Source organism: Paramormyrops kingsleyae, chromosome 7 (genome assembly GCF_048594095.1).
Source record: "Paramormyrops kingsleyae isolate MSU_618 chromosome 7, PKINGS_0.4, whole genome shotgun sequence".
Classification (NCBI taxonomy): Eukaryota; Metazoa; Chordata; class Actinopteri; order Osteoglossiformes; family Mormyridae; genus Paramormyrops; species Paramormyrops kingsleyae.
The window spans coordinates 35,490,875-35,518,229 of NC_132803.1; the positions used below are offsets into that span (position 1 = coordinate 35,490,875).

The 27,355-nt window shown below is 39.6% G+C and overlaps 1 protein-coding gene and 1 long non-coding RNA gene across 8 annotated transcripts; one reads left to right on the top strand and one right to left on the bottom strand.

Annotated features, from left to right (window-relative positions):
- Positions 1 to 197: 197 nt before the first annotated feature.
- On the bottom strand, positions 198 to 16,880 carry LOC111835957 (interleukin-6 receptor subunit beta). 7 transcript variants are annotated; one of them, XM_072714872.1, is made up of 17 exons: positions 16,862 to 16,880; positions 11,926 to 12,051; positions 11,548 to 11,601; positions 10,577 to 10,624; positions 9,611 to 9,724; positions 9,285 to 9,449; positions 8,807 to 8,943; positions 8,408 to 8,546; positions 8,131 to 8,213; positions 7,344 to 7,545; positions 5,297 to 5,476; positions 4,696 to 4,827; positions 4,275 to 4,430; positions 3,101 to 3,244; positions 2,299 to 2,383; positions 2,028 to 2,109; positions 198 to 1,126 (listed from the first exon to the last, which is right to left on the bottom strand). In XM_072714872.1, the coding sequence occupies exons 2-17, from the start codon at positions 12,011 to 12,013 to the stop codon at positions 701 to 703; spliced, it is 2,235 nt and encodes a 744-aa protein (XP_072570973.1). In that variant the 5' UTR covers positions 12,014 to 12,051; positions 16,862 to 16,880; the 3' UTR covers positions 198 to 700. The 7 variants fall into 7 exon arrangements, 6 of the variants coding, with proteins under 6 accessions (XP_072570973.1, XP_072570972.1, XP_072570971.1 ...); XM_072714871.1 differs by lacking the exon at positions 16,862 to 16,880 and adding an exon at positions 15,609 to 15,627; XM_072714870.1 differs by lacking the exon at positions 16,862 to 16,880 and adding an exon at positions 13,908 to 14,044.
- Positions 16,881 to 23,023: 6,143 nt separating this feature from the next.
- LOC140592037 (uncharacterized) lies at positions 23,024 to 25,538 on the top strand. The gene is made up of 2 exons (XR_011992266.1): positions 23,024 to 23,506; positions 23,856 to 25,538. It is a non-coding gene; the product is annotated as an uncharacterized lncRNA (long non-coding RNA).
- The last annotated feature ends 1,817 nt before the right edge of the window (positions 25,539 to 27,355 follow it).

The following is a 27,355-nucleotide window of genomic DNA, read 5'->3' on the forward strand; positions in this document are numbered from 1 at the left end:
TGGTATTTTTACGAAGCAGGATTTATTGCTTAGCCAGATAACTTGTCACACTGAAGGTAGTCCGAGCCACATTTAAGTGGACGAAGATATAGGCCATTTAACCCGGACTACCTTAAATCCAACAAGTTATCTGGCTAAGCAAGAAATCTTGCTTTGTGAAATTCCCCCCAGGATTGATTCCCAAAACACCATGTATATGTGTATATACAGAATATTGTATTGCTCAGAGAATTACAGAAATGCTTGTTTTTTTTTTCCTTTCAAAATATGACCACTCCTCTTTGTAATACAGTGTGTATTTGGAGACCACTACAATGTGGCCTTATATGTAAATAAAACTGAATTCCCCAAACTCCATCACTGAGAACAGTGGGTAGAGGACTGGTCTATGCACATTTACCCAGATTCAGTTCATTATCAAGTGACCTGGATTTATATGTAAATGCCAGAGAAATACAGACCTGTGTTTGCAAGGTTAGTATGTCAAGTTAAAAACTTCACAAACAATACTGCTGAATTGCTAGGAAACAGTCCAGTGATTGAGCCCTCTTGATGCAGACCCAATTAATCGCACACTGCTCTCATTAACGTCCTGTCCTGCAGTGAAGGGTCCAGTTTGGGAGAAACATTTCACATTGAAATGTCACAAAGTCTCCACCCAGGGTAGCTGGCTGCAGGTCATAGGTGGGCCATGTCACCTTCACAGGATGGAGATCTCAACCTTGTCACTGCTCTCATGGTACCACATGATGCTTAAGCAGATGGCCTGCTGGATATAGTCATGGTCCGGTTTGGTGTGACAAGCGCCTCCTGGCTTGCCGACTGGAGACGCACCATCCAGCACCGATTGGGTTGTCATCTGCTGGAAGAGCTCCATGGTGGTGTAGTCACCAGGGCAGGGCTGTGCGGGCCGGGCGGATGGCGGCGTGGCTGCAGGAGACTCAATGTCCCCACTGGCAGCCTGGCCCTCCTCTTCTGCTGCACCTGGTCCGGCCATCTCCTCTGCCATGAGTGGGCTTCTGCAGCTGGGCTGGGGGCTCGCCTCGTGCTCGATGATATGCAGGCTGCTCATGTTGCTCTCCTTCACATGGGCCAGCCGGCCATGTCCCATGGACTCCAGGATGTCCTGTGGGTCCCGGCAGCAGAGGGTCACGTTCAGTATGTAAATGTTCTAGGTCGCTGTGTGGCTCTGGGTTAGTAACTTGTGCCTGTGATCAGAAAGTCGCTGGTTCAACTCCCAGGCTCAGCAGAACAATTTTGCTGTCCTTAAGCGGTGCCCTTAATCCCCAGTTGCACCAGTCACTGTCTGACCGTGCATTCTCAAAAATATACGTCACTCTTGATAAAAACTAAATAAATGATGTGAGAGGGTCATGGCCTGCGTTGTTTGGTCCTGGGATCTAACCTGTCATTCCCGGTGAATGAGATTGCGGGGTCCAGTGTAACAATGGAACAATTTCGGAACTGTCAGGGAATTAACAACCGGTACACATCCTCTGTATAAAGCAATACACATGATAATTTCTTGTTGAAACGGCGCAAATGAGTACTGCCGGGAATGACAGGATCACATGGTGCATGACGATCTTCCACAACCTACCTAGCTAAGAGAATTTTGCATCTGTGTTTAGGCTTTGCTGATTTTTAGCAATGATGCAGTTACACAGCACATGTGAGCTTTCATAAAGGCGAACTTAAGTCAAACACTCAGCGGATTTAGCACATAATTATGGTTCAACCCATAAAAGTACCCATTGCGGTATGAGAGAAGGTCCAGGCTATGTCTGAGGCACCCAGATGTGTGCTTGTCAGGTGAGGTCACCAAAATAACCTGAACAGCAACATCTGTGTAAAAATAGAAAGCGAGTTGGTGGCCAGACACTGGTTTCCTGGAACATACTCCAGGGTGGGGGTGGGGGGGTGACTTTTTCTGTCATTGAAGCAAACTTCAAACGTTACCAACAGCATTTGAAACTGAAGGGGAAATTATGGGCATAAACTTGAGTGTTTCTGGTATCAGTACTTACAAGACTGTGTGCGCCATCTATTTTCTGGACTGCATTGCTGTTGCCGGGGTTTGGTATACTGGGCCAGAAAACAACCTTCACCCTAAAAACAGCCATTTATTAACACACATACACACACACACATATATATAAACTTACTGTCATTAAAGATAATTAAATGCACCACTACATGGAACTTTCCAAAAATAACTCCAACATTGAAACAATTTAGATGACTGACATGTCTGCTAAACAAACAAAACTAATGAATACTATTCAAATGTAAGTGTACCTTTTAAACAATCTGGAGAAAACAGGCACGCAGAGAAACAGCAGTACCACTGTAATAAGTCCTGCAAGTCTGTCTGCACTCAGATCTGAAGGGGTGACAGACTCCATTTCAGCCCTGTGTGGTGCGTAAACTGTCTGTTTTTAATTGCAGTTACTTCATGTATCATGGTCGAAATTACAGCATTTATGGCAAACGCCAGCATATACACAGACGTGGAAAAAATTAAGAGACCACTGAATTTTTAAACAAATCTGCATATTTTAATCTTGGTTTAATTGTGGTTCTGCAGGGAGAGGGCTACACTGCGAGGCAGCCTGCTTCCTGACTCAAAGTTTCTAGGACCGCAGTACAAGCAGAAGGCACTGGGAATGACCAAAGACAAGCCAGCTAGAGGGCGGAAGCAACATTATAATGCCAGAGATGACAGTTAACTTGTCTAACAGTTTCTCATGAATTGTAGGATGACATCAAATGACCTTTTCCCAAAAGAAATGGGAAACATTAAGTGCAGGTGTGAAGTGCACTGCTAGGACAGTATGTATCAGGCTCCTAGAAGCAGGACTGAAGACATATAAAGCAAGAAAGAAGCGCTTCATTAATGAGAAACAGAGAGGAACCAGGTTGCAATTTACAAAAAATATATATTATTCACAGATGCACACCCATAAACAGAGAAATGAGTGGTCTTTTAATTTTTCCGACGGCTGCATGTAGTGCATTTGTTTAAATGGACTGTCTAGATAAATGCCTCCAAATACACTTAAGTTATGAATCACAATGGAGAATAACTTTATAGGGTTACCGGGTGGCTTGGTTTTAAAGTAGACGGGATCGCTCTGGACACCCTCCCCAGCTGCGGTGAAGACCGACATCCGTAGCATGTAAACCGTCTGCTGCTTGAGGCCAGACAGCACATGGGAGTGCTCTGTGTGCCCCACCTGGACAACTGATAGATAACAGACACAGAAGCATTTCATAGACATTAGGTGTTGTGACAGGTGCCTCTACGCCCAACTAAATAAGTAGCTAATGAGCACAGTCTGAAGATCGTAGCTAGCTAACTGGTTGGCAGAACATGCTGCTTCAGCATCTCCTACATACAGAACATGTTCTTATGTTCTTATATTTATTTATTATTCACTGTAGTGACTGTTTGGAAGAAGCAGAGGGCCTGGCACCAATGTGTGGTCTGCACACAGCATACTGAAAGAGCTTTAATCACATACAGATGTCATATGACGGACGGCTCCCAAAGACTTAAGGCTAGGATCACACTACACGTCTTTCAAAGTCGTCAGATTGCAATGGCGTTGCTATACACTACACAATTTGTCATTTTGTAATTGGGAATCTTGAAGTCATGGTGGTTTACACACTACATGAACGATTAGTGACAGGAGGTTGCACCCTACAAGATCTTTCACCAGGAGAAATCACTGATGAGACTGTCAGGTCTCCAAACTATGTTTTGTTACAAAATCACACATGAGAATGACACAGGGAAATGAATTGTTAATTGTTGTGAATTGTTAAAACATTGTAATCAAATGACAACACACTCTTGATATTTACAAACGTGGCAAATTAATCCTTGTATACATGGACGTTTCAGGAAATAGTATCTTTAGGTCAGTATCCCTAAACACTAAGAAGTGTTTCTAAACAAATTGAATGTTTCACACCTTTTTAAACTCCTCCCTCGGGTTTCACCTCACCATATGTCTTAAGCTGTAATTTGTCGCTACATGCACTGCCAGTTACTCTCATTGGCTGTAGCTTGTTGTCGTGCTCATTGCCAGCCGCAACACTTTTCACACTACCGGATTTGAAGTCACCGACAGGTCCAGATTTTTAGCCTATTTACTAATGTAAATTGCTTTACCAAGTTCTGCGAGGTATGAGAGGGGAAAGTACTGCTGCCATACAGGCTGAATGGTAGAAGCCCAACTCTGGGGCCAAATGCTCGACTGCTGTACCTATGGACTGGTTTTCCTGCTTGTTTTCGCTGTAGTAGATTCGGTAGCCGAGCAGAAAGCCCCGGAGGTCCTCTTCTGCGATGGGACTCCACTGCACGACCAGGGAGCTGCTTGTTGCGTTTAAACTTGTGATGTTCGCTGGGGCACTCACAGGAGCTGCAGTGCAGCGAGACACAATTCTATACTTGGCAACAAGAATATTATTGTCCAGGAAAGAAAACAAAAAAGCAGTTGGCAGCTGACACCAAGATCTGATCAAAGACGTGTCAAACCGAAATTATCCCTGTCCCCATGTCAGTTCGCACCAAAACTGCACAGCCATGACCGCATGGACTTAAACTTCAGTTCACATATTTTGTCAAAAACATCTACACAGGACACTATAGATATGATTTAACGAGATAGTGTTGGTAAAACTCACTTCCTTCCAAAGCGTACTGCTGAGTCCTGCCGTACGTGGCCTCACTGTTGTTGACATGCTTCAGGTTGCAAGTGTTTTTGTCTGGCCTCGCATTGAGGAGGAAAAAGTACTTCTTGTATGGTTGCAGAGGGGCTAAAAAAGGACATTAAATGCAACTTAATTAAATGTAATTAAATCATTTCTCTGTTCCCTAAAAACGGCACATTTATGTCACACACACTGTTTGTTTTTCATGTTTTGACTGTTTCTGGTGATGTTTCGGTAAAACAGATGACAGGCACATTCCCTGGCATGATTTCAAAGCTCCCTGCAACATAACATCATTTCATAGACTTCCCTCTGGCAGCATTATCTGCCAATCAGCACTTCAGTGGATTCTGCATCCTGCCCCTCAGTAACCGCACATGACCACTATGAGCTAGTGTCAGAACAGGACAATGTCCAAGCGACCAAAAACAGATGTATTCGAAAGTAAGGAATAATTGCTGTGAGTGTTACGTTTCCATGCTCCCCGGGGACTAGCTAGAATGGGTGATATACAACATCCGTGACATTGCTGCCCTGTTACCTTCATGCTAATGTCAGTGAACACAGAAAGTACCTTTCAGGGTAATTTCCTTGTGGCGTCCCTTCTTCAGGTAAAAAGACTTCCAGGACGGTTTCTCTCCCATCAGCCACCAGTCCACGGAAAAGCAGTGGTACGTAGGGCTGAGGTCGATATCCCAGGCGACGACAAAGCTCATGTTGCCATTGAAAGTAATGTTCAGTGTCCCGAAAAAATCTAAAAAAAGGAAATGTTTTTTTCAATCAAAATGTGCTACATAGAAAACTAGGGCTGTGTGATATGACCAAAATATCATATTCTGATGTCATTTCATATCGCAATAACGATACATATCACGATATACTGTAGCACATTTTATGTAAGTTCAATGAACACAGTTTACATAAAACAACCACATGGAAAGGCCTATTTCTTATTACATTTTGAATTATATACTAAACAAATAAAAGGTTTTTACTGATTTAGATTATTTCCCCCCCTTTTTTAGAACCTTTGTGCAAATTTTCAATTAAGCATCTAACAAAATATAAAATGTATAATGTATAAAAAAGTAAACAGTAAACACGTTTCAGGTTCCCGGTGTTTGAGGCTGTTGCAGGGACTGGTTTGTACCATCATTAGGCTTATACTTTACAGCACATTTTACAATGTTGCCCCATTTGAATCACTTCTTTTCACAGCATTTTCATGACCCAACCTGATCCCTTTAATATTTTTCTTAATATCAGGTTCATTTTACGGATTCCTTGTGAGCAATCACAATATCACAATATCCTGATTTTGGATTCTTTGTGTTATCTGTCTGCTTAATAAAAGTTCTGCATAGCACCTGCAATTGTGTCTGAGGGTGTTTACTGGCCTCGTTTGGTTACCCCAGTCACGGTGAGGTGATCATGTATGTCCCTGATGGCTGCCACTAATATGCTGCAGTAAAGTCAGTAAATTATGCCACCAGGACAAAGAGCTTGTCCATTATTTTCAGATTCTGCTGATTTGGAGTGATATGACTGGAAAAAATGCAAAATATGCCGAACTTCATAATTCAATTCAAAGTGAACCAAAGGTATAAGTACTAAAACATCAGGTCACTGGATATCAGCAATTGCAACTGATGGAAATATAAACTAATATTTCAGATATGGGATATTTAGCTAAAAGTGTTGATCCAAAAACTGAAAACGACTGGAGTGAAAACTCAAAATGACAAGCAAAGAAAATGGATTTTTTCAGTAAGTGGAATCATTAACCCCAGTTCTCATTAAATAATAAAGTGACCACTGCAGTTTGTTGTAAATATAGTTCGCTGTAAAATGGCAAGACAAACAGATTGGCAGAACGTGAAAGGCACAAATCAGATAGGTGGTACGGATTGGGTAATGACATCCCCTTAGTCCAAATGACTTAAAATATTACCCAAAAGATTATGACATATGACACAATATAAATGATAGAGCATAATATGAAACAATCAAAAGTTTTCTATCGTCATATGATATATATCGCCATATCGTGCAACCCTACACCAAACCTTAGTCACCAACTTTATCTTATAAAATTTTAATATCTATATAAGCCATTCAAGTTGAAAGACCCAGACATTACTATGAAACAGACAAAAATAAGACTCTCAGCTTAAAATGGGGAAAAAAAAACAAATTACAAAATAAACCTATGTATACCTAAGTAACCATGAGTATTGATTAGCTAAGAAAGACCTAAGATATCTTTTCAGATCACAAATGAATCTTCATTAAACTTCTTAGTAATTTATAAATGTATATAGCTAATATTAACTTGTATACATTACATTTTATTTATTTAGCAGACGCTTTTTATCCAAATGACGTAAATTTTTTTGAAAAAGCAAAAAGTCGCAATTGGGGTTAAAGCCCCAATGATCAAAAGAATGCCCTTCCAATCACAAGCACAGTGTCCCAACATGACAAACCACTCACTGCCACCACCAAAAATAATCAATGATTGGTTTGTAAAGAAAATCAGCTGACAACCTGCTAGGTGCTAAACATGATACATGGTATCCTGAGTGTCTGGCGTTAGGTAGCCGCAGAGAAGGCCTCTATACCAGCATCATCTGCAGTCTGCACGGAAGTTGTCACGGGGGGGGAAGCCCCCGCTTGGTTGAAGGCCACGATGCTGATGACATAGGCTGAGTCTGAGAGAAGGAGCCTCAGCGAAGACTCTGAAGTGAATAACACCTGCTGGAACTCTCTGGATTCCTTTGCCACCGTCACGTTGTAACCGTCCGCTGAATGGTACCCCTCAAGCTGTAGGAATGACATGGTGGCGTCGAGTTCATCTCATGGGATCATGAGTTGACTTATCAGCTCGCTGAATGAATCAAAGCTGCAATATGGTTACATGGGGTGCTGCAACAAAGTGGTCAACATGCCCGTCCCAACATTCTTGAAACGTGTTGCTGGCATCAAATTTAAATTGAGCCTATTATATGTGTCATAAAGCAATAAAATTTCTCAGTTTCAAGATTTGATATGCTGTGTTTGTTCTATTCTCAATTAGATATGGGTTTATATTTTTTGTAAATCATTGCATTCTGTTTTTATTTACATTTTACACAGCGTCCTAACTTTTTTGGAAAGGGGATTGTAAGGGTTACTCGCAGATGTGGGATGGGGCTTAACACTGACCCAGCTCCGCCCCATTTCTGCTTCTCCTTCTGCTTCCCGTTTATGGTGTCAACCTCCACTGAACGATGAGGGTCAAGCCCTCCAGAAAACCCAGAGCACAAAAACTGCCGACTGTTGACGCTCGTTCACAGTTACCCAGTAGAGCACCTCAGCTACAAACTAATTTTATCCAGAAAAGTACTGAAGTACAGTTCAGATAGTCACCTTCCAGTGTATGATGATCAGTCTTTTCCCCTTTTCATATGGGCTGACTTCTAAGTTGTTGACTGTTGGATTATCTGTCAACTCTGTAAAAACAACATACAATGGACAAAAATATATGATCGATTACTTGCTCTTCATAAAGGCATTTTTGCTTGCTATATCTCTGAAATGGTACATTGTGATAACCAATTTCTTTTTGTTTTTGGTGAAATATTATACTCCAATGTTATTCAGAACCTAACATCATATGAAATTGATGAAATTCGGAAGAGCTTGCCTGGTGGCACAGTGATGATTTGACTCCATGGACATTGACTGCACTGGTCACTGGTGACACACTGCACTTGTATCTCGTAGGACTTTGATGACGTAAGATTTGCTGCAATGCTGTTCACCCCTTTAGATACTGGTTGCAGCTGCAGGAGGTACATTGAAAAAACACAGTAACAATGAAAAAAAACACGAATCCCTAACATTTTCTGTCTCCAGTATGAGACTAAGAACATTGTTGCTTTGTTTGTTTCTGTGGGAAAACTGGGTAGTTTTCACGTATCCCATCTTTCTCACCATGCCACAAAGACTACTAAAGAGGCAGAATCAGCGTCACAAGCTTGCTTGCATGTTTATACTTCACAGAGTGATATACCAACGTAGCATACACCGCAATGTACCGTACCATTCTCCAGAATTTGCCACCCATCTCCCTGATTCGTACAACATAATCCTTAACATGAGCTTCCTCCCAGGACGGCGTTATGTCCAACTGCCTTGAATATCGTTTAAAGTCGATATTGTTTCTGGGATGGCACCGACCTTGAAGTTGTCGATATAAAAGAAAAAACATTTTTTTTTTTTACATTTTGAAAAAAAAACTTTGTTAATCATCAGTCAAAGATAATATCTTTAGTTAAATCAATCAATCCAGCTTTCCTGATAGTTTACTGAGATCAGATTTGCACATTAATTCTTATCTCTACTTACGATGTTATATCAGCACTAAAAAGTAGGACAACACTTAAAATTAAAAAAAAATGTTCTAGCACATACAAATGAAACAAAGCTATGTAATTGTTACAGGTAAATTATTTAAAGTATGTTAAATTAAACAATTTATTTAGTACATTATTTAATTATGCTTGCCTTGAAAAACTTACTCAGATTTTGTGGTATTCCACTGAAAGTTGTCATAGTACAATTCATCTCAATATGACTTGCATCAATAACACAAGCGTTCAGCTTATCGGCCTTATATACCACAAAGTCGATGAATGTATTTGATGTGTTTTGGTGGTTTGGACGGTATGGACCCAATTTCCGTGACCGTGAAATAGACAAAAAAAATTAAAAATTAAAGCATTATTTATTCAGTTGACAAAAATTACAAATTAATTTTTAGTGAAACGAACATGCCTGACAAATTCTAATTTGAAAGAAACAGCTACGAAAGTATGAACATTTCCAGAGAATAATTTATAAACTTACTGTTCATGGATAAATGTATATATTGCATTTCTTGAAGACCATCTCCCTGACTTCCAGGTACATTTCATCTTGCTCTTCCAAATCCAGAAACAATCCAAATCATGCACACCATCTAAAAGACACAAATTCATTAACCATAAATAGCAGCTACTGTCTTAAGAGAGCTTTACTGGTAAAGGAATTATTTTTCTGAAAAATACACATAGTTAGTCAGAATATAAATATCATTTCTGATAAATAATTATTAGTTTTATATACTTTTGGAGTTTCATCCATTTATGTAGTTAAATCGTCTACCAGAAAAAAATGGCACAAAACTACATATCTATCCGTCAATAACTGCCATTAACTCTTATGTAACAGTTCGATTTGTTCCAAAACTAAAAGCAAAAGTTTAATATTATATTATTCTTCCTGTTCACCATGACAGACTGTCTGCGCTAATCAGTAACAGACAAGACAAGTATCACTAATGCCGAAGAGCACAGCTGCATGTTGACACACAGCATGAAAGCGGCGAATAACCAGCCAGACCGTTTGTGGGATGGATCTGAAATGACTCCTGACATAAAGTTATTTCCAGGCCTACAGCAAATCCTCATTACGGCTCTGTACCCTGTGAGAAACCGGGGTCTGACCCATATAACGAATAATAATAAATTACTGAAGCCCTGAATGAAAGTGAATGAGCCCCGAATCATTTGTTTAGCTCTGATGTTTTAGCGATCGTGCTCATGCCCTCGGACAGATTCTCAGGTCTCTGAGCTAAAGCCCTGGTAACGCCCCTGCTGGAAACAAAATCTGTTTCGATTTTTTTTTTTTTTAACACTGCATCCACACCACTACAGCGTATCAGATATTATATCAATAAGTACAACCACAATGATATTACAGAAATTATTGCAGTAGTGGCTGCCATCACTTTTCTGTGGCTGCGTAAGAAAATACAGAGATAAGAGTTCACCTGGAGATGAATGGCAGTGCTCATAACTGGAACATGGTTTTCTGTTGACTGGGGGAAAAAAAACATATAGGTTACTGTTTGTCAGGGTCTGTCCATCCATATAAACCAAAAGCTCCTAATTGTGGTAAACTGAGATCACCTCTTAAAAGTTGCAAGCCTTTGTCAGCAAAAATCCATCTGATTCATTTTCCAATGTTTAATTTTATTAATTTAACATCTTGGGAGGGTAGCAGAGACCCTTACATTAAGCATCCTCACAGATCTCCACATGTAACATGCAGGGGGCCTGATTCAAGGGGCCAGCACTTTATTGTGGGGGTTACCATGAGACTCCTGTTCTACATTTGTAGGAAACATTTTCTCAGGGGGCCCAGAATTTCTAACCTTGCTGCTGGTAACAGACACCTGGACACGCAAGGCGTCGATGTGTGACAGTGAATTCACGTGCAAGAATTGCAGCGCCGCTCGAGACCGGCTCGCAAGATATTCACACCTCGGCTATTTTTGGAGGATCTCTGTGTCTCCCACCGCACAATCACACCTCCAACTTGCCTCTGAGTTTACTATGCAGTCAAAATTAAATAAACAAATGTGAAATAAAAATAGTGTATCTATGGTGTATATTTGTTAAGGTGTAAAGGTATATATTTGTCTCACTTTATTACAGAATAATTTTTAACCATTTCAAAACATACCATGCCATAGAGAACTAGTTAGACTATTCGTAAAGTAAACTTTGAAAATGATCACAGATTAAGTCATTTGAGGATCAATAATTTTCAAATATATGCTGATTTTTGTTCCATTAAGTCAGTTAATTAAAAGTAATTAATCTGAAATTAAGCAGAAATTTCGCCCGACATAAATCCTTGTATCTGAGATGAAACTATTTTACCATGGACAAGGTTACCACTAAAATGGTCATTTTACATTACAATAAGGATGCTTTAAAACATAAAGAAGTAAAATACCGCCATAAGCCATTGTGTTAACAGTGGAAAACCAGCAACACCCAGACAGGCAGCCTATAAAGTAAAGAGAAAAGTGGCAGTCATATACAAAGATGTCAATTGCTAAAATCGAAAAATCGTGTTTTTACTAACCACGAAAAACTAGAAAGCAACGTTTTACGTTTTATGTTACGCTTTTTCAGTCCGTTTTTTTCAAACAAAATACGTAAACCTTCATAAGCGAAGCAGCCGCTGTGCAGTATTAGCTCAACTTTTCCAGCGCCGTTCAATGTTCAGACACATGCCCGTATTTTAGCTTCGCGCACGTTATAATTGTACAGCGCCAGAAGAGGATGATGTCTGGAGACATAACTTATGTCTAGCAAAATTAAGACTCACAAATGACGACGAAAAAGACGGACTGGTGAAATTCTTCATGGTTTCGTAGCCTCCTGTTTCTGCATAGCACCGTGGTCGCGCCAGCCATAGTACCTCATCGGGATGGTTTGCCGAAAGGGTGCAGAACTGGTGAGGGATGAGCAAAGATAGACGACAGGACATCATACATAGCGCGTGCTCTCACGCTCGCTCGCGCGCACACACACACACACACACACACACAAAAAAGATATACATGCATACAGATAAAGACTCAATATCACAGACAGAGATAAACTGACAGGTACCCACATAGACTACATAGGCCTACCGTAGAGAGATAAGCACACACAGACGCGCGCGCGCAAACAGACAGAAATACAGAGACTGACACACATAGACTTCCGCGCAAGGACGCGGGTTGGCCGGTGAACGGATAGAGGCTGCGCGCGCTGGGGACCAGTTCGCGTGGGTTAGCAGTTTGGCTCCGACTGCCTCCGTGTCTTCATACGTCCTCGTTTCTGCTCTCACCGAGGATCCGTTCGGCAAGCGTTTGATAAATGGAGTTTAGCTACTTTCATAGTTTTTGCGCTTTCTTTGTGTTCACTCTTTGTGTTTACCACACTTCTGGCCACGGTATAAAGCAGAATTTAGAGAAATGCCAAAATATGTCTGATTTTACGGCCACATTACGGTATAGAGGTTTTCTATTACTAATTCGAGTCAGTTGCAGAAACACATAAAATTTTCAAAACGAGCCAGCAAGTCGAACACTGGTGCGAAAAATAAGCAAAGTCAAATTGCTAAAACTGTCAAATCATATATGGTCTGCGTTTTAGCGAGTTAACAGTGCATGAGGGAGTGCACATCTCTCCATTTTTTTGGTTTCTCTGAATACTTTAGCGTAGGCCATCATATTTTAAGACGTTAGGCATATCCCATAACTTAGGACTACTTTGCATGGGTTGACAGTTTGGTTAAATATACCTTGGTTGAAAAGTTGAATTTAACATTTAATAGCTGAAATGCATGCATATAAACGATATATTGCCTTTCTGTAACGGAACTGAATAGGTTCCTAAACTACTAGGCCTAATTGGAAAACAAAAATGAACTTGAAGAAAAGCTGCAACTGGAGCGCCGCTTTCCTCAATTTTATGTACGGTATTAATTTTAATAAAGCAAATAGCCAAAACAGTTTGAGACGTTATACACAGAAGCAGACTTCTATATCCCCATGTGGGTAATGTGGTTTACTGGCTAAAAACTATGGGCGTAAATTATGGGGTGGGGGGTTGTAACCCCTACCCCCCATAATAAAAACCAGGTACCTCTAGAGCAGTTGTTCCGAAACTTTTTCCAGCCGCGTACCCCCTGCTACCAACGACTCTTAATTAGTGTCTATAAATAGATTGCAATACCGCATGCATAAAAATAAATACTGAACAGTCGATTATTTCTCACCACCAAATGAATTTATTAATATATTTTAGTAATAGATTGTTGCTATCCGGTGGGAGAATTTCACAGTAGGGATGGGCACGGGAAAGGTTTTTGGTTCCCGTCCCATCCCATTCCCGTTGGAGGGTTTCCGTTCCCGTCCAATTTAACCGCCAAATTTTCAAAACCCATTCCCGTCCCGTTCAGTCCCGTGGGATGTCATTCCCGTACCGTCCCATTCCCGTCAAATTTCAAAAAATCTTCTACCGTTCCCGTGTTTTTCATATATTTCCGTTACCGCTTGTTTTCCGCGACCAGAGTGGCAGATATTTTTGACTAGGGTCCTGGGAAAGTTGCACCACCATCATACTGGTGCATGCCACGGCGGAATCTCAGAATAGAAAAATACGCAGGACTTTATTTAATGTGCGGTTAGACGCTGTTAAAGACAGTTAAGTTATCTGTGACAAAGCTCTCCATGCAGTGAGTGTCATGCCCCGATCGTCCGCTCCTTCCGTGTGCCACGCCCCTTCGTTAACCCTGTGTGGATTCCCCGTATTTACCAGCTGTTCCTGATTGTTGTCAAACTTGTCATTAGTCCATTGTATTTAGTCCGCGTTTCCTTTTGTTTCTCCAGTCCGGTCATTGTATTGTAATTCCGCTTTACCGCTAGTGTGTGTTCCTTTTGCTCATTAAACCCCGCATTTCCCCGATCCTATGTCTCCTCGCCTCCTCAGCGTTGTGACAGTGAACCTGCTTCCATGCTGCAATGTGAACATTTGCCATGTTCCTAAAAATCCTGTTTATTGCACAGTGTCTGACCACACAGATCTATTGCCAGATGATCATACTGGACATATCAACTAGACATATTCTGCACCATTACAGATTGATGTCTTGCATATACACAGAAACTGATTTTTATCGATTACTCAAGAACATACAATATAATTAATACCAATTGTTTTCACTGTAAAAATAATTCCCGTGGTTGTTCATATTCTCATTCTTACTAAATATTTACTTTTTAATAATATATACAACGAACCGAATCAGGCTTAATCAAGATAGGTGATCTATCACTTTAACGATCCCCGAAATTAACCTCCTGGACCGGACAAATACAAAACGAATGATTAAACATTATATGCGTCTCTTTTTGTATGTTTTCTAAATAAGACCGCGTGCCCATACCCAACTGCAATAGCGATTAAAGCGATCAATTCTTTTAGTATTTATGTTAAAGCAAGACTTTTATTTTATTACTGTTCCGGGATTTATCTTTGGAAACACTTAAATTTAATAACCACAAAAACATATGACATAAACACGACTGTATTGTGGGTTTTACGGCTTTTGTGGAGGTCACCGACTCCGCTGTTGTGAGAATTACTGACTGTCTTGTTGTTCGAATTCGTGATTCCCCCCCCGCTCCCTCGCGTACCCCCTACAGCCTCTTGCGTATACCCCGAGGGTACGCGTACCCTAGTTTGCATGGGAACCGCTGCTCTAGAGCACCTTACATGGGTGGAGACCTAACCCCAATGCGCAACCCAAAGTCAAAGTTATGGCCTTGCGAAAACAATCATCCTCCCTATTATTTTTAAAATATTTTTAATACGTGAGGGATCCTACCTTTAATGTTACATTAAAAAGGGTTCAAATTTGCTTAACGATTCACTATTGTTTAATAAGATTTTGCATGTTAATATAAAATGTTAGCAGGCAGTACATCACAACCTATTATATAAAGAGTAAAATATAAATAGGTCTAAGTATTAAACCCAGCATAAGATCTAAACTTGACGCTGTTAATGACTGATATGTGACCACGGAACAAGTAGCATAAGAGACGTACAGCGAAAACACGGATATTAGTCAGACATGTACGATATATCTTGAAATGAAGTGAATCGAAAACATTGTGGAAATCCATTGCCCTGTAGTCTGTAGGCTACATATTTGTACATGTGCAATCGGCTCGATTTACACTTTGTTTTAACGGAAAAGGGCAGTTTCACTTCCTTCGTCTTAAAATAGAAGTGCTGTTGGCAACACTTTTGTAAACATTTCGGCCATTTTTTAATTGTCGCGTAAATACATTAATATAATGGCAATTACATCTAATATCTACCTTGTCAAGTTTACGCATGGAATTAATAAGATTTTATTTATATTTTTATATTGCTTCATTGTAGACCTAATAATGCAATAGGTTTTTCAGATTACGGTATTGTGAATATTAAACGATTAAATTTTGTCACCTGCGTTACGAGGTCACAACAGCATTTTGCCAGTTAGAATGGTACTGTCTGTCCCTGCGCGGAAACCGTGACATGTTCGGCTCTTTGATGTGCGTCTTGAACTGTCTGTTCAGTATTGTTGATGATCGTGCCTGAAATGCAGATTTTAACGGACTTCTAGGAATGTGCTATTTCTGTCGGCGAGTGCAGTAGCCTATTTCCTCATAATTTTGGTGATTGAGAATGAGAGCGCCACATTAGGGCTATATCAAATAGCGGAAATAAAACAATTAAACTAGAATGCAAAATATGCAACCAGATTCTACTGCATGAAAATAACATATGCAACAAAAATGCAAAGGTAGATTTTCCTAAGACTAAATTTTGTCAATTTCAAAACTTCTGTTAAAATCACCCAAAATTCGCATCAACCATCCAATACAGCCATGTGTTTTCTGACTGGACCACTAGCACACCTTGAAGCACATAATACCTCATTGATTTCTAACTAATTAAATAAATTAATAAAATGAGCTGTGAAATTTAATAAATACATGGAATGGCTGGGGTACCTCGAGGAGAGTTTTGGGAACTGAAGTGGTGTTCATCTAGCTGTCTAACAAGATATCAGTAACTTTTTGGAGAACAGAAGAAATTCTGACTAGTTTTTATTGTGTTACTCTTAATTGGCATATGTTCTAATGTTAAACCGTATTTTTTGTTCTTAGCAAACTTACTACAAAACAAAATAAGTAACTATAAGAATCAAAATAACCAAATAAGGAACAGGGTAACAGTGATAGCAGGATTATTAAAACAGGCAGCGTCTCAAACACACAGCATCTAACAATAACTGACTGAGGAAACTAAGGCAGGCACTTAAATACAATGATGAGGAGGCGTAAGAAAGGCAGGCATGAATCAACGAACCAATCAACGAGGGCACAGGGCAACAAGACACAGGTGAAGAAACTGACACTAATGAACACGGAACTTACAAGACCTGAAACTAAGAAAATACAGGGAAATACTACACTAGGAGAAAAATCAAGAAACGAGTAAAACAGAACATAACCACGGCAGGGGCAGAGAACCATAAACAAGACAAATTAAACACAGGGATAAACAATATCAAACTAAGGATAAACCAAAATGGGGAAGCAATGGATTAATAAAAACTATGAAAAACAGAACACCTAGGCGTCGTCCGGCAGGCTAGCACCGGCACGAGCCAAGGTAGCGGTGGAGCGAGCAGCTTCAAGGGGCGAGCTAACCTTACGAGGCTGAGGAATAAGCTGTGGCTGGCCCACCCTCGCCTTTTGCACGGCAGAATCCCGATCTGCCTCCATCTCCAAAGCCCTTATCCGCAGCATGCAGTTGGGCCTGGCAATCCTGCCTATTAATCTCCAGTTCGAGTTCCCTAAGCCGAATTGTAAGGAGGATGTCCTCCTTAGGCGAGCCGGGATCCCTGGGATCCATGCGTGGCCGTAACACTTTATAATACTGTTCCGTAGTTAACAGGTAAATATGCAGGAAGTAAGCAGCAACAAATGAGTAGCGCTTCATTAACACCTAAATTGGTACTAACAACTACTAAGGAGTTATGCTTAATTACTCAATAGGTAATAGTGAACTAATTATTATAGTAGTTCTCTTACTTCATTAGGAACTATTGAATATTGCTGGTCTCATTGGGAATTATGTACTAGCTATGGATTATTTCTAATAACTACTAGTTCATTACTCATCAAATGAACAGTGCTTTTTTTTGGACTAACAGGAACTTACAGGCTACTGTTCGCAATGGTTTTTGCCATTTTTTTTCCTTTTGGAATAACAGGCTTGTTTCTTCCTACTTGTTTGTATGACATACAACTTATTCTACAAAATATTACTGCCTAAAATATGTATACAGTACCTACATTTTAATTATTTACCTCACTTCAGTCCGTGTGCCAGTGTTCTTCAAACTGTGCTTTGAAGTCCAACTGAAGTGATGGTCAAACAGAGACTCGTGTTTTGCCACATGATGTGCTCCACCACATATTGTTGATCTTTTCTAAACATTAAGAAATTAATGTATGCATTTTAAATAAGGAATGAAGTCTTACTAATGACCTAAATAAAACTAATTTTAACTCATTAGTAATGAATGTGGTGTTACTGACTTCTTCCATAGTAGTTACTAAAGAACAAGAACAGTATTATAAAGTGAAACACACTGTAACTCATTAGTAATGAATGTGGTGTTACTGACTTCTTCCATAGGAGTTACTAAAGAACAAGAACAGTATTATAAAGTGAAACACACTGTAACTCATTAGTAATGAATGTGGTGTTAGAGTAAGCTATTTCTTTCACAAACATTTACTGAGTTCTTTTTAAGCGGTTAATAAGAACGATGAATGTTAACATAGCTTATTTGTTTCACTTAAACATTCATGTAACACTTCATGACACAACAGCATAAGTTCATTTTAAACATTTAATTCGAAGCACGTTATATTAACATCACAACTTAATTTTTTAAATCAAATTACTTTACATTGATTACGAAAAATCAATAATGAAAAATCGAAAAACCATTGAGAACAGTAGCCTGTAAGTTCCTGTTAGTCCAAAAAAGCACTGTTCATTTGATGAGTAATGAACTAGTAGTTATTAGAAATAATCCATAGCTAGTACATAATTCCCAATGAGACCAGCAATATTCAATAGTTCCTAATGAAGTAATAGAGAACTACTATAATAATTAGTTCACTATTACCTATTGAGTAATTAATCATAACTCCTTAGTAGTTGTTAGTACCAATTTAGGTGTTAATGAAGCGCTACTCCGTTGTTTCTGCTTACTTCCTGCATATTTACCTGTTAACTACGGAACAGTATTATAAAGTGTTACCCAAACTGCTCCGAGTGGGACTCAGAATAAACTCAAGCAGGTCGAACGTAGCCATACTAATCCCGATTACCCAGACCTTCCCCACCACAGTTAATCCGCCAAACAAAGCCGAAAAAGACACAGGGACTGAGTGACACAGACAACACAGAGGGACGATGCCAAAATTTAAATTTAATAGTAAGATCCTGGAAGATGGGATCCCGGACGAGCCCCAGTCTAGGGTTGGGGCGTAACATAATGGAAGGGAAAGGGGAATGGGAATAAGGGAAACACAGGGTGTGGTGCACAAGGGAACAAACGTGGACAAAGGGGTATATTTTTGTATTTTTCTGATTTTATTAACACGCGACAGACACAGAACAAATAAACCCGGTGCAAAAGGACTCAGGAGTGATTATAGCCAAAATAACAAACAGGAAACCCAGCTACCGAACGCAATACAAAACTAACTTACCTACGTACACGAGAAATCAAAGAACAAAAACAACAAGTGGTAGGCTACACCTCACTCCCTAACCAAACAACAGCATACACGAAAACTTGCAAACAAAAATGGACTTCCTTGTTCATAAACTAGTAAACTAATGACGAGACAAATAAATAGCCTATCTTCTAGTTCGGTGCTACATGTCACAGTTCATCAGTTTTATATGGGTTAAATGCAGCTTTCGTGAAGTGAAACAGTGATAAACGTCTTCTAAATGTGCAAACGCAATGTAATATTTCTGTTGCACATTTAGATTGACGGAACTACGTCTTTCCCCCCTTCGAATCGAAGTAAAGAGCGGTCTTTCGTTTTCCACAGATTAAAAAACAATGTAACGTCATAGCGCTAATAAGTGCTGGCAAGTTTCATTGTCGGTACCACCTAGTATTACACGAAAGTGAATCGGTTAACGATTGAATCTTCCGATGCAGAAAGACAACGGAGACGCAAGCGCAAAAATTAACTGATGCATTAAATCTAATTAGGGTACAAAAATAATATAATCTCCTCAGTTTTTGCTCCGCTGCATCTCATTTTCTGCACTTCCGGCCCGTAACCATGTTAGCGCAGGTACTTGTGGTCAATCAACTAGCAAGACATAACTGTAAGCGGCTAGTTCGTGTACGAACAATAAATCCTAAGTCTGGAATAGGTACTGAAAAGGGGGTCTGGAACTGCCTTCAAGGAACTACAATCAGGCAGAGTTCCTGCGGTGTGAACACGACAAAAGCCTAAGGTTACAGAAAAAAGTTCCGGAGGTGTGAAAGCATCTAATGGGCTAGCCCCCAGATCATTGGTTGAGTTTCTCTTTCCACTGCACAACAGGCGTCCTTAAAGGAAGCCTCCTAAAATAAAAGTTACACCATGAATGCCGTGAGGGGTTAATTCTAAAAGAATATAGCGGACTGAAACAGGAACTGACCAGCGTGCTGGCAGGGCAGGGGGCCTTGACCCAGACAGTTGTGAAACAGAAACAGATGGTGCATTGTTACTAAATTCCAGAGAGGGTAAGCTGTCTTTGCTTAACAAAGGGGGGGGAGGGGGGGTGCAAAGTGTTTATGTGACAAAATGCTGGGTGGGGGGACATGTACTAACCGGAGCAAATGTCAAAATATGTTTTTGTCACACGGATGGAAAAATACCAAGAGAGGGGGGGACGCCCCAAAGGGGCTATAAAAGGACAGAGCCGATGAGTATTGATGAGCTTCCTCTTGTACATGCTGAAGGTGTGTCAGAGTGCGGCTCCCAGATCGCGATCTGTGTAAGGAATAAACTTGTGACTTGCAACTACTCTTCGACTCTGGTGTGAATCTCTTCTCATCAACGGACCTGGAGGAGTGCGGCTCCAACAGCCACAATAATGAGAATGATTTTGATCTTCTTGTTTTGAGATGAGTGGCTACATGACCAACGCTTGCTTCACTCCTCCAGGGCTGGGCTGAAATTTTGCCTCCGTTTTGTGTGTGTATGCAGAAGATGGAATGTGCTCCCCATGTCGCATTGGCTTAGCTGCCGGTAAACTCCTCTGGCTGTCCAGAGACAACCTCATAGCATGTGATCATGAGTATCCTGTGTGTGTCTGTGTGCCCTGTGATAGACTGGCAACGCATCCAGGGTTTACCGTGCCTTGCACCTGATGCTGCCTTAAAAATGACGATAAGTACAGGGTATATGGATGGATGGATGGATGGACATAGAACACACGCAACTGTTTCATAATCATACAATTCAAGAGCTAAAATTTTTACTTATTTGTTTTATATTTTATTATTTTATATATATTTTTTTTTTTAATGTATTGGTGGGAAAGCAGACACAAGTACAAGTACAATAAAGACATTCTATTCTATTCTACAGGTGACATCTCATATTATCAAATCCTAATAGATGAAAGTGTAAGAAACTTTTTGAGTTTCATTTAATGGTCTTTTTCTCTCTTGAACCTTCTATTCTTCCAACTATTGTTGTCTAAAACCATGTTCTTGTATGTTGTCGCAGAAAACAACATACAAGAAGTAGGTTGTATCACTACTGAAACACACTAAGCATGATGATGAGATATTTTTCTCTGATGTGAATAAAATATTTGGGGAAAACCAGCAAACAAATGTAAGTAAGGAGAACATCAATTGTAATATTCAAAGTATGTTCTCATTTCTAAAACCTAGAGCTATGACTGCTGACAGCCCCGATATATGCCAATTAAAACCCTTTTAGTCTTTAATTTTTTTACATTAAAGACCATGTACTTAAACTACAGGAATTATTTTTTAGTACGAGATATTTTTGGTATGATGCTTTCCATTGTAGAATTATCGGTTTGCTGTTCTCTAATGTGTAGTATTCAATACAAATACAAGAACTGCAAATGTGACACATTTCATAACATACAAACAAATTCATTTTCACTTTGTATTTGATTGTTTCAGGACAAAAAACTTTTTTGGGTTTTCAAGGAAATTTATGGCTAACCTGAAAGTTAAGTCAAGAGCAAGAAATGTTGCCTTAATTTTCAGTACCAAAAGGCAATGTGATAATGATTTCTAACTAATTAATTGCCTGTCACTGGGGCTGTACCCTTGTAATTGTACCTTTTAAGGTACAGAAATTGACTCTGAGGAACATCCCAAAGGTACAAACAGCATTAATGTACTGCACCATCAATGGAATCCATTTCTGTACATTAAAAGGTACAATTACCTACAGCTAAGGGTACAGTTGACAGACCTTTGAGGGTACAGCCCCAGTGACAAGCAAAGGTATAAATATTTACCTTTTTTTCGGAGAGTGTACTCTTAAACATAAAGACTGTCGAGGGCTGAGAGCTGGAGATCAGTCAGAAGAATTACTATCCCACCCGTCAAGGGACTAGTGTGTTACATGCTGCTGATTTTTTTTCTTAATGAAACTTTCTTAACCACCAGTGATGTATCACGTTCGGAAATGATCAGACTTCTAAGAAAGTCGCAGTTCATGGCAGTCTCGGAATCTTAGTCTGACGCAAAACTGGAGTGACCCCACCCAAACAGGAGACGTGTACTACACTCTGGAAAGTAATACTTTACTGACTAACTATTATTTTAATTTGACAAAATCAAGTTTCAGAATCTACATCAGAACAGAAGGGCATTTTCATCTATTTAATGCAATGAATGTTTTAAAATCTACTTAAAACTGAATGTAATGAAAAGGTTGATAGTTGGAACCACATGGAATTTGGATCAAGTCTTTCATGATTCTTAAAAGGCAGATGCCTACAGCCCACTGAACCCAGGGGTGAGGCGTTTCAGACTTGACCTGGTGGGCACGGTATAGCTAGCAATGGAAGGGTTGCTGCTAGTGCATTAACAACAACCCTAGAATTTTGCAGCTAATCGGCAGCAGATGGCACAGTGGTTTAGGACAAGGTTTCTCAACCCGGTCCTCGGGGACCACCAGACGGTCCATGTTTTTGCTCTCTCCCAATTCCCTGCCAATTGGGAGAGAGCAAAAACGTGGACCGTCTGGTGGTCCCCGAGGACTGGGTTGAGAAACCTTGGTTTAGGACATGGTTCACTGGGTTAAAGGTTGTTGCCAATAAAGACATGCAGGAAAATTAAGTAGATGTTTGTGTGTAGCAGATAAGCTGTATAACCGGAACAGGAGGTTTTTGCAATAGATCACACTACTGCTAAACCATAAGACATTGAATGAAATACTTTGTGTACTCAGCTGTCTAATTTTAATAATTTTAAAATTAAATAAAGATAGTTCATTGTTTCTATAGTTGTGTATCGCAGCTCTCAGCCAAAGGGGAGGAGGGTGAAACCTAAAAACTGACCTCACACCCCATTGGACAGCTAAGCCAATCCTAGCTGCTGTTCGGTGTGGATGGAAAGATGTCCTGCTCGTTGTGCCATGAGCACACTACTATCCCACTGGTTCTCCGCTGTCTGGAGGGCTTTTTACATACTGACAGCTAGGTTTTTCTGATGCGTACCACTAGCCTCACAGGACCTTCAGAGAGAGAGAGAGAGGGAGGGAGGGAGGGAGAGAGAGAGGAATCAGAGGAGCTCTTTTAGAAACCTGAAAGGAAAAAGAGAATCACGCATAAGATTCTGCTGATTTGAGGTATACAGTAAATGTATGATGTGTAAATGGCAGTTCTTGTCATATTAATCAAATGGTACTACAGATACGCAAGTGAGGCGTTCACACCTTATTATCAGGTATGAGAATCTTCATCACAAAGATTTTCTGTACGCACTTTTTTCTGGTATTTTGCACAATGAAGATTACTGATTCAGATAAGCTTCTAAGAACCATACTTGTACCACTTTGACGCCTTTCTCAGAAATCAACATAAATTTTTTTTTAGTTTTGAATGTTTCAGGTAGTCGATGCTTCGCTTTCTATTTTAAAAGTTTTTTTGTTTTAAAGTGAATGATGAGCACTTAATCTAAGGTTATTCAGACCGTAAGTGTTAACTTTCAAAGTGTTAATTGAATAATAAATGAAGACCTTCGGCCTCTGCATAGGAAATTATGAATGGTAAGTATATTAATTACTGCTGCAAATTTCCCTACCTATATGCAAACCGTCCCAGCTTCTGTGTTAGATTGCGATATTTTAATTCTTTGGTGTGGATGAGGGTCAGTTTTTGATGATAGGAGACATACTTTATAATCCATCCATCCATGCATCGATTTTCTGTAACCACTTATCATATTCAGGGTCTCGGGGATACTTAATGATGAAATAGGAAAAAACGATGATAGACCAGCACAATAGCATCCCGTCACGTTTAATATTTACCCTAACTTTTATTTGCCTGCATCGTGCAGTTTTGTGTATCATTTAATTTCTAATTTGCTTTTTTCTTCTTTTTTTTATTTATTAGTTGGCCGTTATTAAATAACACCGTTATCCGCATCATTTGCACGCCTCACAGGACGGTACTTAAGATCAGCGGTGCCATCTAGTGGAGACTGAAGGACCTTCGCTTTGAATAGAGCTGACAAACCCGATATTTCCGGAAGGATCCATCTGCAGCAATAGCACACGGCTGCAGAGTGCAGACACTCAACGCCGCTGTCAGGCCCTTTCCGGTTGGATTGACGCATGCCCAGAGAACAAATGAACATGTTCTACAGTGGTTTAATAAGTTTTCAAAATGTACTTCATCTGTTTAACGTGTTTAAAAAAAATGTCCTACGCATATATTTATGCACGATCTGTACTTCATGATTGTCGATCTATTCTAAATCTAAATGCTAAATATATTCATTTTAATTTTGTTTTTTTATGGTTGTACTGTCCAAAAGTTTTACTGTTATGCATAAAAATTCACACAAAAAAACGCAAATAGCACATAACATTTTTATTGATATCATCAGTTATATATGATTACTTGTCAAAGTATTTATTGATCACCATTTAAAATCTGAAGCATTCTATTATTATTATTATTATTATTATCACCATTATTATTATTATTATTATTATTATTTTATTATTATTATTATTGTTTATAATAAATTATATTTATTATAACATTCTCGATGGTATAAAGTTTTGGAGACATCTATTGCATTGTTTTTTCTGGACATATGAAATGCATTTCCATCAGTATTGAAATAACACCGAAGCAATATCGTCACATGATGTATATTTTATTGTATTTTGTTATATTCTCTTTTGCAAGGTTTTAGAGTGGTGAATTGTTTTGCGCATGCGTGAACCTGAAGGGGCCCGAGTGTGGCAGTCCCTGAGAGTGGCGCTTGCAGCCGGTGTTCTGACGAGTTGAGTAGTACCGAGACGTGCTATCGAGCCTTTCTGCGCATGTGCAGTTTCACCGTTTTGGGATTAGGGTTAGGTTTTAGGGGTTAGGGTTAGAGTAAGGGTTTTAGGGGTTTTTGGGGGGTTAGGGTAAGAGTTAGGGTTAGGGCTATCGATTAGCACTACGGTAGCCTAACTCGACAAAAAGTAGCTCAACTCGACCGAACAACTAGGATTACATGTCACACCATATACTACGTCATTTGATAAGTCTAAATGAACTGAAAAACATAAAAGTGACATCAGCTGCACTCTCAATCAAAAAAATTAACTGAGGACAAGTGAATTGATAAACCTACAGTCGCGCTCCGCATAGTGAGGTTTCGGTCAATCGCAGTGGTCCCATAGAATTATAATGGATCTGAAAAATTCTCATCCCCTACTGATGTCGTAGTTCAATGAATTACTCACGTTTGCGGTCATGCTCGTGTAGACAAACTTGATGCGCTGCCAGTCGTATAATTATATCTACATCTCATACAGTTATGTACAGTACATAACATTTGATAATTACATGCAACTATGTTACTGGTTTATATATTTACTATATTGTGCTTTTATCGCTATTTTAGAGTGTACACTTTCTACTTATAAAAATAAAGGTACACTCTGTGATGTTTTCATAATGATGAAATTGCCTAACAACGTATTTCTCAAAATGTATCCCCGTCGTTAAGCGACACATGACTGTATTAGGGTTTAATTGGTTGACTGTATATAATAAAATCAAAATGAACAGAACAAATATTTAAGTTAGCCTTCGTCCTGTGTTTGCTTTCTGTTCCTATCTCTTATAAGAGCATAAGAACATAAGAAATTTACAAACGAGAGGGGGCCATTCGGCCCATCAAGCTCATTTGGGGAGAACTTAACTAATAGCTCAGAGTTGTTAAAATCTTATCTAGCTCTGATTTAAAGGAACCCAGGGTTTTAGCTTCCGCTACACTAGCAGGAAGACTATTCCATACTCTAACTACACGCTGTGTAAAGAAGTGCTTCCTCAAATTTGTTTTAAAATGTTCTCCCGCTAATTTCCACTTATAGATACGAGTTCTAGTATTTAAACTAATATTGAAATAGCCATTTGGCTGAACAGCATCCAGACCTGTTAGAATCTTATAGACCTGGATCATGTCCCTCCTTAGTCTCCTTTGCTCAAGGCTAAACAGATTCAGCTCAGCTAACCTCTCCTCATAAGACATTCCTCTAAGACCAGGAATCATTCTCGTAGCCCTCCGTTGCACCTTTTCTAAGGCAGCAATGTCCTTCTAAAGATATGGTTAGCAAACCTGCACACAATATTGTAGGTGGGGTCTTACCAAGGAATTATATAAATGTGACATCAGTTCCCTTGACTTAAACTCCACACACCTAGAGATATAACCCAACATTCTATTGGCCTTTTTTATTGCTTCCTCACACTGGCGAGAGTGTGGCATTGAGGCATCAACATACACACCGAGATCTTTCTCGAAATCAGCTACCTTTATTTCAGTGGAACCCATAAAATATCTGTACTTTATATTTCTGCTCCCTGCATGGATTACCTTACATTTATCTGTGTTAAATTTCATCTGCCAAGTATCAGCCCAGTCGCTAATTAAATCCAGATCCCGTTGTAGCCTCTCTGCTGCTAGATCAGTATCTGCTACACCACCCACCTTGGTGTCATCTGCAAATTTAACCAGTTTACTGTATGTATTGGTATCAATATCATTAATGTAAATTAGGAACAATAGTGGTCTTAAAATTGAACCCTGCGGTACTCCACTATGAATGCAGGCCCACATTGACATTGTGCCTCTAATACATACTCGCTGCTTCCTGTCAGTTAACCAGTTTTTGATCCAAGCTGCCACAGTTCCTAAAATCCCTGCAGCTTTGAGCTATAGCAAGAGCCGTTTGTGGGGGACAACATCAAAGGCCTTCTGGAAATCTAAGTAGATCACATCGTAGGCCTTTTTATGATCAATTTCACTTGTAGCTTCCTCAAAGAACTCAAGTAGATTCGTTAAACAGGATCTACCTCTCCTAAATCCATGTTGGCTATCCCTCAGAATGCTATTTGCATCCAGGTAATCTACCATTTTCACTTGGATTATAGCTTCCATTATTTTTCCACTAATGCTAGTTAAACTGATTGGCCTATAGTTTGCTGGATTACTTCTATCCCCTTTTTTGAATATTGGTGTTATATTAGAATGCTTCCAATCTGAAGGTACCACACCCGCATAACAATTTCCGGAATATTAAAGTTAAAGGTTGGCTAATAATATCCCTCATCTCTTTTAAAACTATAGGTAAGATGCCATCAGGGCCCTGCAATTTATTTATTTTGAGTTTAGCTAGGCTTAGCACCACATCAGCCTCAGTTATACATATATTGGTCATAGACAACGTTGTATTCGTACTAATTGGTGGTAAGTTACTTGTGTTCTCTACTGTGAACACCTGTGAAAAATAATCATTAAACTCATTTACTATATCAATTTCATTTTCAATTATAAGGCCCTTACTATCCTGCAAATTAGTGATTTCAGTAATAATAAGTATTGTTGGACA

Excerpts from the sequence above, each read along its gene's own strand:
- LOC111835957 (XM_072714872.1), bottom strand. The coding sequence starts at position 12,013 with ATGGCTGGCGCGACCACGGTGCTATGCAGAAACAGGAGGCTACGAAAC. Across the intron at positions 10,625-11,547 it reads TAACACAATGGCTTATGGCG|TCAACAGAAAACCATGTTCC; the intron begins GTATTTTACTTC and ends TTTTTCCCCCAG. Across the intron at positions 5,477-7,343 it reads GCAGACTGCAGATGATGCTG|ATTTTTTCGGGACACTGAAC; the intron begins GTATAGAGGCCT and ends TCCTTTTTTTAG.